The following is a 12,627-nucleotide window of genomic DNA, read 5'->3' as shown; positions in this document are numbered from 1 at the left end:
TTTTACTCATGACACCACCCCGCTTCTGGATGAACAGAGGAGAGAATTTTGATACAGGCCCAGCCTGGGGCCCTGAAAATATCAGTGTTTGAAAAAATACACTGCCTAGGGGACAGCTGGATGGCAACTCTCATCCATCATGTTTTATTAGCTTTCCAAAAAGCCACAAATTCAAAAACTCAAAAATCAAATTTATTAGCTTGATATAATTAGGTCAATGGAACCCTATTTTAATCCCAATACTTCTCATAATGCAATATAGGAACATGACAAATTCATCCGTATTAAGACAGAGATAAATGTCTAATTAGGGTGGCCTTATTCTGCTGAGTTTACATTTCATGCTTTTCACAGTTTTGCCTAATTAGCCATTTTAAAAGGATGGGCACAATTCAAGGCCAGGAAGGCCATAGCCGAGCTGTCAGCTGGTCCCCAGATAGTCCTGAGTTTTTACTAAGAGTTAGAATATATACCATTCAAATCCTTCAGGTACTGATCTGTTGGTAATTTTTTTTATTTAGGCACATGTGAAAAATTAAGGTATTTCATACATTACAATTTTTCCACTGAATTTGTGTTTCAGATGATGTAATGAATTCCAGGATTCCTTGATTTATTTTCTGTCAGGTGAAAATGAAATCAAATGATCTAAAGATTTCAGTCAATTTCAGGATGAGAGCTTTTCTGGAGAAGTCTGCACTCGGCTGGGGCTACAGGTACTTGTGCAGCCACTCGAGTAAATTCCTTCTGGCCTCGTCAATGTAGGGCTTGTCCTCAGGCGAACAGTCTTCTCTCTTGCGGTGCACAAACCCATGCGTTTGCCCAGAAAACGTTTTGATCTGATATTGCACTTTGCAGTGTTCTTTCAACTTCTGAGTCAGCAGAGAGACCTGGTGTGCAAAAGACTTCATGAGGATGTGATTTTAACCCTCTAGCAATAGTTTCCACTCTCCATGTCTTCCCTGAATGCTTATCAAAGAGCTGGAACATCAGGAGTTCCCATCGTGGCTCATCAGTTAATGAACCCAACTAGTATCCATGAGGACATGGGTTCGATCCCTGGCCTTGCTCAGCGGGTTGGGGATCTGGTGCTGCCATGAGCTGTGGTGTAGGTGGCAGACTCGGCGCAGATCCTGAGTTGCTGTGGGTGTGGCGTAGGCCAGCAGCTATAGCTCTGATTCGGTGCTTAGCCTGGGAAACTCCATAAGCTGCAGGTGTGGCCCTAAAAAGACAAAAGACAAAAAAAAAAGCACCGGAACAACAGTGCTTTAAATTCAGTTTCATAGCTATAATGAATTTTTCACCTTTAATTTTGTCATGGACACAGTCCTTACCTCTGGCAAAGGAGAGAATTCAGAGCAATATAAAAATGATACATCAGTTATTTGAAATTGTATTAATGTGTATATATTATTCAACATACACTTTAATCTACTCAAATATCAAATAGTCAATGTATTCAATATGTAATTCAATAGATGTTTGAAAGTTCTATGAATATAATGTATTGGTTATAAATAACAATAGTAATTTCTTTTTTTCCTTTTTTTTTTTTTTTTTTTTTTTTTTTTGCTTTTTAGGACCACACCCACAGCATATGGAAGTTCCCAGGCTAGGGGTTGAATCCGAGCTACAGCTGCCTGCCTACACCACAGCCTCGCCAAATCTGAGCTGCTTCTCAACATACACCACAGCTCACGGCAATGCCGGATCCTTAACCCACTGAGCAAGGCCAGGGATCAAACCTGCATCCTCATGGATCCTGGTCGGGTTTGTTAACCACTGAGCCATGAAGGGAACTCCCAACAAGAGTAATTTCTAAATGACTGCTTTTGAACCACAGCTTCCTTTTGCTTTTTCCCTATCAACGTACTGGAGTTAACCAAGCCGTGTCTTTAAGGACAGAGACCTTATGATAACTCATGGGTTACACATGGGGTGGGGGGAGAGGAGGCAGGGCCTGCTTCTATGCCCAGCAACCAGCTATGGCGGGAGTACTTTGGGGGTTACTTTCTCATCAAATAAAACCCACCTTTAAGACTTTAATGTTGATAAAGAACAGACTTGTGGTTGCCAAGGAGGAGGAGGAAGGGAGTGGGATGGACGGGGAGACTGGAGTTAGTAGATGCAAACTGTTACATTTAGAATGGATAAGCATGGAGTTCCCGTCGTGGCGCAGTGGTGAACGAATCCGACTAGGAACCATGAGGTTGACGGGTTCGATCCCTGGCCTCTCTCGGTGGGTTAAGGATCTGGTGTTGCCGTGAGCTATGGTGTAGGTCACAGATGCCGCTTGGATCCTGCGTGGCTGTGGCTGTGGTGTAGGCCAGCAGCTACAGCTCTGATTAGACACCTAGTCTGGGAACCTCCATATACTGCAGGTATGGCCCTAGAAAAGGCAAAAAGACAAAGGAAAAAAAATAGAATAGATAAGCAATGAGGTTCAATCCCTTGTGAAGACAACATGAGAAAAGAATGCAGCTATATATGTACGACTGGGTCACTTAGCTGGTACAGCAGAAACTGACACAATATTGTAAATCAACCATACCTTAAATAAAAAAATTTTCTTTCATAACGAATAATGAGGTATAGAACAGGGAACTGTATCCAATCTCCTGGGATAGACCATGATGAAAAATGATATAAAAAAGAATGTGTAGGAGTTCCCGTCGTGGCACAGTGGTGAACGAATCCGACTAGGAACCATGAGGTTGAGGGTTCGGTCCCTGCCCCTGCTCAGTGGGTTAACGATCCGGCGTTGCCGTGAGCTGTGGTGTAGGTTGCAGACGCGGCTCGGATCCCGCATTGCTGTGGCTCTGGCGTAGGCTGGCGGTTACAACTCTGATTGGACCCCTAGCCTGGGAACCTCCATATGCTGCGGGAGCGGCCCAAGAAATGGCAAAAAAAAAAAAAAAAAAGACAAAAGAGAATGTGTATATCTGCAATATCAAATACAAAGACTGAGTATGTATGACTGAGTTACTCTGCTGTACACCAGAAATTGGAACATTGTTCATCAACTATATTTTTAAAAAAGCCTTCAATGTTGAAAACTATTTGGGGAGTTTTTGATGTGGCACAGCAGGTTAAGGATCTGGCACTGTCTCTGTGACCCCATGGGTTTGATCCCTACACAGTGAATTCAAAGGATCAGGAATTACTGCAGCTCTGGTGTAGGTCACAGCTGCAGCTGGGACTCAGTCCCTGGCCCGGGAACCTCTACATGCCTCAGGTGGGCCTCCCAAAAAAGAGAAAAATATTAGGAACGACAAATGAATCCTGGAGTTGCCTTCGTGGCTCAGCGGTTAATGAACCCAACTAGGATCCATGAGGATGGAGGTTCGATCCCTGACCTTGATCAGGGGGTTAAGGATCCCGAGTTGGGGTGAGCTGTGGTGTGCATCGCTGATGCAGCTCAGATTTGGCGTTGCTGCGGCTGTGGTGCAGGCCGGCAGCTGTAGCTCCGATTCGACCCTTAGCCTGGGAAGCCTCCATAGGCCTCGGGTGCAGCCGTAAAAAAACAAAAAAAAAAAAAGAAAGAAAGAAAGAAATGAGTCCTTTAGGGCGTTTTTCTGGAAATGTCAAGTCATGTTATTAAACATCGAGACAAGGAGAAGAAAGATGCCAACGTACCTGCTCAAGAGGAATCACTGAATCATTTTCAGCAAAAATGAACAAGGTGGGGTTCTTTAAATCATACACATCTTCGGCGTCCCTGATGATGCCTGGAGAATGGGGACAGGGACACAAGGTATGAGTCCCAAACACGTGCAGCAGAAAACAGCCGGAGTTTGATTTCTCAGCATGAAACATATGCTTTGGGGGCTCTGTTTCCTTCCGTTGTAGACATGCCACGGAAGTGGCCTGGCCTATAAACCCGGGCTGGAATAGAAGGTTATTGATTCGAATCTCCCTCCTCTCCACCTCACCCGCCAGGAATCAGGCCATGCAATGATGGCTTTGACCTTGCTTGGCAGGTCAAGACAGGGCACAGCCTGAACAAGCTCCCTCTTGGAAGGTGCTTTTGTTTACCAAGAGGTGATAACTTTCAAATCTGGATGATCTGACCAGCACTGAGTTTTTTTTTTGTTTTTGTTTTTTGGGTTTCTTTTGGTTTTTTGCCTTTTTTGTCTTTTCTAGGGTTGCTCCCGCGGCATATGGAGGTTCCCAGGCTAGGAGTCGAATCGGAGCTGTAGCCGCCAGCCTACGCCACAGCCACAGCAATGCCCGAACCGAGCCACTGAGATCCTACACTACAGCTCACAGCAACGCCGGATCCTTAAGCCACTGAGCCAGGCGAGGGATCGAATCCGAGTCTTCATGGATATGAGTCAGGTTCTTTAACCACTGAGCCAAGAAAGGAACTCAGCATTTTAGGGATCATTTATAGTCCAAAGCATATTCAGCCTTGAGGATTCAGACAACTGTTGGGTGTGCCCAGTTCTGTGGGAAAATAAGTAAAAGTCTGAAATCCACTGTCATTTTAAGATGAAAGGTGTGCTAAAGATGAGATTATTCTGGCACTTGTTAAGACAGTAAGAAAGATGTTCTGGGGGGACGGGGGGGCGGTGGGGGTGCGTTGCAGTTGGGGAGAAGACCACACTCAACCCCAAATACAAAGACAAGTGGAGATTTACAGATTTACGACCAAGGAGCAGGGTGGGGGCCGATGGATGGAAAATCGCTGAGGAACCACCAGGGTGTGGAGGTTCTGGCCAGACGACTTCACAGGGCTTTGCTGAAGGCAGGCCAGGGCGGGACATTTGATCACATACCAAGGGTGGGGGATTCCCACTAAACTGACCTCCCCAGGGGCCGAGGACGGAGTCCAAGGTTCCTGCAACCCACCCAGAAAGAGGACTCACGGAGAAGCCTGCCTCAAGCATGGTCACGGAGAATCCTAGTCCGTGGGGAGAAGAAATCGTTTTCCATTTCCCGCTGCCAGTACAACAAAGCGAAGTAACCCATAGGGCCTCGCCTTAGCTGTAACTCCTTTCTAGAAGGCAGGCAGCCACAGGAAAGGTGGACACGCTCCCTGCCCTATTCTGTTCAGGCCACACCAAGGGACTGGACAGCAGTTTGAAGCTCAGGGGCTGAGCGCCCTGCCCAGCTCTGCTGTCATGCACTGCACAGCGGCTGCCACGAGGGGGCGCAGGCGAGCGGGCCACGTAGGAGCCCTTTTTGCTAATTGACATAAGGGTGCCTCCGCCTGAGCCCAGAACCCCATTGTGCAGCTGGTCCCTTGTGATTTCCTCTGTGTAAGTAAATAGTTAAAAGGTTTGCTGTTGTCGTTGTTGTTTTTAATGCTACAAGTAAGTGAAAGTACCAGAGTGAGGATCCATTAAACCAGATAAGAATCATGCATTAGTATCACTGTGGGACATACTATCATGAATTAAAGCCAAGGTCAAATGCTGCCGTATCATAACTTGGTTTGTCTGGCTGAAATGTTTATGGAACTACTTTCATTTTCGAGTGGGTTTTTCCTTTCTTTCCCTCTTTACTGTGTTGTGTGTGTGTGCACACATGCATGAGTACTTGAGAATAACTCGTATCTTGGAAAAAATCTTTTCATAGCTGTTGCTCATGAAAAAATTGCTCTGTATTAACCATTATCACAAAGAGAAATGTTATCCCCTTCATCCTAGGTGAAGGAAGTGAGACCTCGGGTTAGGGAATTTTCCCAGGTTCCCTGTGGAACCTCTGCCTCTACCTTTATTTTAAAAATCAATTCCTACGGAGTTCCCGTTGTGGCTCAGTGGTTAGCCAATCCGACTAGGAACCATGAGGTTGCAGGTTCAATCCCTGGCCTTGCTCAGTGGGTTAAGGATCCAGCATTGCCGTGAGCTGTGGTGTAGGTCGCTGATGCGGCTCGGATCCCACATTGCTGTAGCTGTGGTGTAGGCCATTGGCTACAGCTCCGATTAGACCCCTAGCCTGGGAACCTCCATGTGCCAGAGGTGCAGCCCTAGAAAAGACAAAAAAAAAAAAAAAAAAAAAAAATCAATTCCTAACTGCACAACACTGTAAATCGACTGACTATAATTAAATATTTTTAAAAAATAAAAATAAAGGAGTTCCCATTGTGGCACAGTGGAAACGAATCTGACTAATAACCATGAGGTTGGGGGTTTAATCCCTGGCCTCGCTCAGTAAGTCAAGGATCCGGTGTTGCTGTGACCTGTGGTGTAGGTCGCAGACGTGGCTTGGATCCTGTGTGGCTGTAGCTGTGGCACAGGCCGGCAGCTGTAGCTCCATTCAACCCCTAGCCTGGGAACCTCCATATACCACAAGTGCGTCCCTAAAAAGCAAAAAGTAAAGCAAAAATTAAAAATAAAATCAATTCCTTAAGGTGGGTCATCTCTGCACAGTCTTTGTGTTCCACCCAGGACCTTAAGCTTGGAAAGAGGCTCGTGGCCATTGTCACTCAATCCCTCCTCCAGTTTTCATTGTGGAAAATGCACAAGCAGATTTACCGTAGACGGACACCCCCGCCCTGAACTCTGGGTATTTCAGCATCAGGTGATGCACAGCAACTCCTCCCCAGCAGAATCCCACGATGCCAATTCTCGTGGCGTGACACTGTTGTTTTAGATACCTCAAGACGGCATCAACCTCTCTAGAACAGAAAGAAAAGTTATTCCAGAATCAAGAGCTGGAGTTCCCATTGCGGAGCAGTGGTAACGCACCTGACTAGCATCCATGAGGATGCGAGATCGATTCCTTGCCTCACTCAGTGGGTTAAGGATCAGGCATTGCTGAGAGATGTGGTATAGGTTGCAGATGCAACTGGGATCTTGCATTGCTGTGTCTGTGTCTGTGGCATAGGCCAGCAGCTGTAGCCCCATTCGACCCCAAGCCTGGGAATCTCCATATGCCACGGGTGAGACCCTAAAAGGCAAAACAAAACAAAACAAAACAAAAAAACCCAAAGAAAATCAAGAAGCATTCTTCAGCCCCTTGACTGGGCAGCAAGTGCCAATGGTGACAGGGCCTCCCCAGCAGCTGTTCCATGAGGCTCAGAGATACCTACCTTCAGAGCTCTGTCCCCACCGTGTCCTGCCCAGGTGACAGTGACAGGTGACATATCTCCCCTGCAGGTTCCCCTGCCAAGCCCAGGTTCCCTCAACCACCTGACAGGGCTGCACAAAGCAGACCTGGAGAAACAGCCCTCCCCAGCCTCAGGATAAAGGCCAAAGGCCACGGCATGGCTGTAGGACCTGATCCTAAGATCTGCCCCAGCAAGCAGCCCCGTCTCCTCTCCGTCCCTTCAAAGGGGACCAGCCACGACCAGGCAGCTGTCCACTTGGCACAGCCACTCTGCCTGCCTAACACCCTAACTCTGCATCCCCTGTCCCTTCTCCTACCCAAAGAGCAGGGCGGCATTTGGAAAGCCACCAGGACGATGCAAGCCATGAGGGGACCAAGAACAGTGGCCCTGTCTCACAAATGGGTCATTTGCAAAGTGGTTATTTGGAACTCAGAAAGCTTTTTCAACCAGAAGCAAGATGCCAAATGGAGCTAGGGCTGCAAGGCTGGCCCAGAAGTCCTGTTTCATCTGAGAAGGAAGAGATGCTGTTTGCAATTTTTAAGAAAAACAGAAAAAGCAATTCTATCGCATTTTCTTGCAATCATAAGACATCTTTGAGCACATTTAAACATGTGTATCATACATTCTGTGTGCAAATAGTTATTTTCATAATCTCAGAAGAGTGGTAATTAAGTAATTCTGCAAAACACAGTAGAATAAGCAATAGTTTTTGTCATTTTGGCTTTCCAATTTTTCCCAAATGCTTTGCTTTTAAGAATAACTGCCTTAATTGGAAGGGACAAGAAGGATGAGGGCATTTCTATAAGAAGTCTTTAAAAGACTCGAGTGAACCTATCTTTGCTTTTGTTGCAGAGTCTGGGCCCCACTTTTCTGGGAACACCAGGATTTAGCTTTGGATGAACCCTCCTTCCCCATGCTTGGTCCATATACTTTGGGGGGCTTGGTTCTAGGAGTAGAGTATGTGGCTCAGGCCTGGCCAATCAGAGCATGACACTCTGGCCACGATGACTGGTTCAAGGATAGACCTGTGACCCGGTCATAACGATCAGGACAAAATGAGAATTTTGCTGGGTTTCTGGAGCTGCTGCAGCCATCTTGCCACCCGGAGGCAAACACTGCCTGAGAATGGGGCTAGCATCAGACAAGATAGCTGAGAGATGTTGAGAGGTCAAATCCTGGGGATACCTCTGGGCTACAGACCAACTTCTGCTTAAAGACAGAAACCACCTTTTTTCAGTTCCAGAAGTCAATAAATCCCATGACTGCTTAAGCAGTAAGCACTAAAAAAAAGGAGTTTTTCAAACAAAAGACACCTGACACAAGGACTTCAGTCTATTTTTCCAAGTTAGTATTTCCATTTGTCTCATTTTGATTTAAAAGGTGTGGCTCTCAAAAAAATAAATAAAATAAAATAAAGAAAATAAAACATGTGGCTCTCCTCATCCCTGGTGGAGGGGACCACAGGCTGCTCGAATCTTTCCCAGAAATGATCGCCCTGATTTGTGTTGCAAATGGAAAGGCAGCCACACAAGGCTTTTCCTCCAAACATCCTAACCATTCCCCCCGCCACACCTATCTCCCCTGCAGGTTCCCCTGCCAAGCCCAGGTTCCTGCAACCACCTGACAGGCAAAGCTGAAGTTCACGTTCACATCACAGCTTCTCTGGCTCCCTTGTTATTTCTACTTCTAATTTATTCTTGACTTCTTGCCTTATTTTGCCTCTCTTGGGCTTGCAGGTTGAGTGTCTGGGAGGGAGGCATGGAAATGGATAAGCATGCAGGATGCTGGGTCCCCACGAATCCCAGAGTCAACCCTGGGGACGGGGAGGAGGAGGCAGGACAGAGAAGCAGAGCTGGGGTGCGGTCTCCACAAAAGCTTCTCACAGCTCCTGGGGGAACTCGGAGCTGGGGTGGCCCTTGAGGGCCCTGACCTGGGGTGAGGGAGCCGGGCCACCGTACCCTGCACTGAGACTCCCCGGGATGGGACAGACTTAAGACAAGCCGGGCCACCATCCCCTTGCACCCTAGGACAAGCCAAAGAGGGCCACTGGCTCTGGTCTCCCGCCAACCCTGAGGTTACACAGAGTCCCGGTGCTCGGCAAGCCGGGAGCACCCAGGGCTGCTTGGAGCATCTCTCTGGACTGAGGAACTGCACAGAGACCCTGGCCTGAGCCAAAAGCACTGCTGCTCTGCACAAGACCCAGAGAGAGGATGGCCAGGACACAAGAGAGTCGGGTCCCCGGAGAGTATGGGGAGTGAGGCGGGCCGAGGAGCCAGGGAGCCACACCGAGCAGGAGCAGAGGTCCCGTGGGCTGTGAGCAGAGGTCTGCCCGGGGTCCAGCAGCCCAGGAGCCAGAGGGCCATCAGCCCAGAGCCTACCCTGGAGGAGCAGAGTTCCAGAGACCAAGTGGCCATGGGCAGGGGGCCACGTTACCGGCACCTGCCCCAGCCTGGGCTTGGGGAGCAGCTTATCAAACACCTGAGGCTCACAGGTGAGGTGGGACAAAGTCAGAGGATGGGAGAGAAGTGTCTGGAAGGACACACAGTCAAGGTGAGTTAGGGGCTGGTATCAGGGGAACCCTTTGTCCTGGGCTCAGGATTTCCTGCTCAGGAAAACCTCTTTCCTGATTCCTCATTCCTGCCTCTTTCCCACTCCATCCTAATCCTCCAGATAAAGAAGAGGGGATCTGGGAGTTCCCGCTGTGGCTCAGTGTAACAAACCCTACTAGTATCCATGAGGACTTGGGTTCAATCCCTGGCGCTGCTAAGGGGGTTAAGAATCTAGCATTGCTGGGAGCTGCAGTGTACACTGAAGACGCGGCTCGGATCTGGCACTGCAGTGAGCTGTGGTGTGGTGTAGCTTGGATCTCCAATTGCTGTGGCTGTGGCGTAGGCCGGCAGCTGCAGCTCTGATTCAACCCCCAGCCTGGGAACCTCCATATGCCACAGGTGCAGCCCTAAAAAACAAAAACAAAAACAAGAGGGGATCTGAGTGACAGCTGAGTGTCGCCCTGCTTCTGGACTGGGTGAAGCCAATTTAACAAAGGCTGCCATCCTGTGGGATCCCCGCTTTTCTTCCCACTGCTTCTCGCGGACCCTGTCGGGACAGCAGTCCTGGTCTGCTGGGGCTGCTCTAAAGACCCAAAGTTTCCCTGGAGGAGGGGTGGCCCTTGGGGCCTCGGATCAAAAGCCTCCGCTCCAATCAACTGAGGACAAGTAGGTCCTTTTCTCTAGTCTCTCTGCTTGTTTCAACTGGTTCTCAGCCAGGAGGAGAGAATACTGATCTCTGAACCCCCAGAGCCCAACTGTCAAGGAAAATCAGGCCCAAAGAACATTCCAGAGAGAGAAGCAAGCAAGCTTGCTGGCCAGCAGGGTGCTTGCTGGTTGCTAACCTTCCACTGTATGAACTGTGCTACATGAAACCGGTTCCTTTTGTGCTTCAGGAAGGGCTCCGTTGGCTGTGGCCTCCGAGGTTCATTGATGGGGAAGGGGGGAGGTGGGGGGGGATCTGAATGATGATCCCAGACCCTCCCTGTCCCCTCAGTCCTCCACTCCCTGGCAGCCCTGGGGGCACCAGGAACACAGCCACACCGGCTGGTAAGGTCCTCGTAACTCACCTGTTGATCTTTCTGGCATCTCTGGTCTTCAACCACTCAGGGAAAGTGGACCAGTCCCCAGAGGGGTGCCACGGCTCCTGTCCTACAAAGAAGTCTGGAACGATGGTTCTGGAAAAAAGGGACATTCAGCGAGTGTAGCGTCAGAGCTGCGGGGACTCCATATTTGCTTACATTCATTTAGAAACATGCCAGGTTGTGGTTCCAGACCACGGGAGAAGAAAAGTAGTGCCTCGAGGGCCAACTGTGATCGCAGCAAAGACGCCAACTGGTTCCAGGCCAGAATATCTCAGATTTCACAAACCCAAGGTGCCCGGGCGCTGGCAGCCTGCCCAGAGCCCAGCCCACCTGGCGTGCCAAGGCCTTGGCTGGGCACATGCCCCTTAGATGTGATGCCCCAGGACAAAGGTTCCCGGCAGCAGCACTGGAGAGGGCCTGGGCGGGCAGAGCTCCCTTCCTGCCCCTGAGACCTGTGCCTCTCCGCTGGCCTTTCGTGTCAGCCTCAGGCCAGGAGGGCACACTTGGTGAGTGATCCAGTCACCGTGACCAAGCACTTTCCCAGCCTCCGGCCAGGATGCCAACAGGCTATCAGGTCCTGCCCAGAGGGTATGGTCTCATGCAGGGTCCAAAAGGGACCACGGAGGAGGTCCTGTTGTGGCTCAGGAGGTTAAGAACCTGATGAGTATCCATGAGGATACAGGTTCGATCCCTAGTCTCCCTCAGTGGGTTAAGGATCCAACATTGCTATAGCTGTGAGCTAGGCTGGCATCTGTAGCTCAGATTTGACCCCTAGCCTGGGAACCTCCATATGCTGCAGGTGCGGCCCTAAAAAAATAAATAAATAATAAATAAAGGGTCCATTCAACCTTCCAAGTGTGTCAACCCCGGGGGGAATGGGGCCACATGGCTCCAGACAGAGACCCCGTTCCTAATACATGTCACAGCCACAGATGGAGGAAGCCAGCTTCTCCTGCAGGGGTCCCAAGAAGACTGAAATCTGGGTCAGCAGAATCAGGTCCCAGAACTGCCCCATTCTGCTCTGAAACCTGAACAAGCTATTTAATCACTTTTGGCCTCGTTTTCTTGATATGATAGAGACAGCCCAGTGAAACCTCAGAGGATTATTTTGAAGGCAAAATAGGTAAGTGTGAGTGGGATTTGTAAGTCTTAGGCATCTTTACTCACTTTTTTTTTTTTTTTTTGAATGGCCACATCTGCAGATGGAAGTTCCCGGGCTAGGGGTTGAATCAGAGCTACAGCTGCCGGCCTATACCACAGCCACAGCAATGCCAGATCCAAGCCATGTCTGCAAACTACACCACAGCCCATGGCAACGCTGGATCCTTAACCCACTGAGCAAGGCCAGGGATCGAACCCCTGTCCTCACGGATACTAGTCAGATTTGTTTCCACGGAGCCACGACAGGAACTTCTCAGCTCCTCCTTTCGAGAAGACAAAGGGAACAGGGGTGCCCCACACTCAAGACCTGCTGAAGCTGGACAGGAAGAAATGGTCCTTCCTCTCTCTCCTCCATGCTTTACTGAACCTGCTACTGACACCAGGGCTCTGAGAAGCCAAGAGGTGACAGCATTCACCAAAGGGCTGTGGCCACACAATGTGACAATGAGATGACCTTTGGGAGATGAGTGAGGCCTCACTATGCCAGGTGTGGAAGCCAGTCTAATTCAGAGCAGGATAACCATGGGTGCCCTGAGTGTGAAAGCTGACCCCAAGCAGAGATGCTTCAAGGCCAAGTAATGGGTCCATTTTAGAGCTGGCAAGTCCTGCCCCAGGTGTCCCGTACTGGCATCTGGGCAGGGCCCACAGCGGGAAATAATTCTTTCAACAAGTCTACGGGGCCAGCCACTCCTAGGACAACCCGAAGCCCAAGGCTCGTGTTGGAAGCAGTTGGCTTCCATTGGACACTGGCTGTCACATGCCACTCTCCACTTACCTACAG

At 49.3% G+C, this 12,627-nt stretch overlaps 1 protein-coding gene across 3 annotated transcripts in view; it reads right to left on the bottom strand.

Moving 5' to 3' along the window:
- CMBL (carboxymethylenebutenolidase homolog) overlaps nucleotides 171-12,627 on the bottom strand; it is a 33,883-nt gene continuing 21,426 nt past the window's right edge. For 2 of the 3 annotated variants that reach the window (XM_021076558.1, XM_021076559.1), the window contains exons 3-6: nucleotides 10,671-10,778; nucleotides 6,480-6,622; nucleotides 3,637-3,728; nucleotides 171-890 (exon numbers count right to left, since the gene is read on the bottom strand). In XM_021076558.1, coding sequence (XP_020932217.1) covers nucleotides 711-890; nucleotides 3,637-3,728; nucleotides 6,480-6,622; nucleotides 10,671-10,778 — 523 coding nt within the window. In that variant the 3' untranslated portion in view covers nucleotides 171-710. 3 annotated transcript variants of the gene reach the window in all.

Source organism: Sus scrofa, chromosome 16 (genome assembly GCF_000003025.6).
Source record: "Sus scrofa isolate TJ Tabasco breed Duroc chromosome 16, Sscrofa11.1, whole genome shotgun sequence".
NCBI classification, from domain to species: domain Eukaryota; kingdom Metazoa; phylum Chordata; class Mammalia; order Artiodactyla; family Suidae; genus Sus; species Sus scrofa.
The sequence above is the reverse complement of the archived record's forward strand: the minus strand, read 5'-3'. Positions and strand labels throughout refer to the sequence as shown.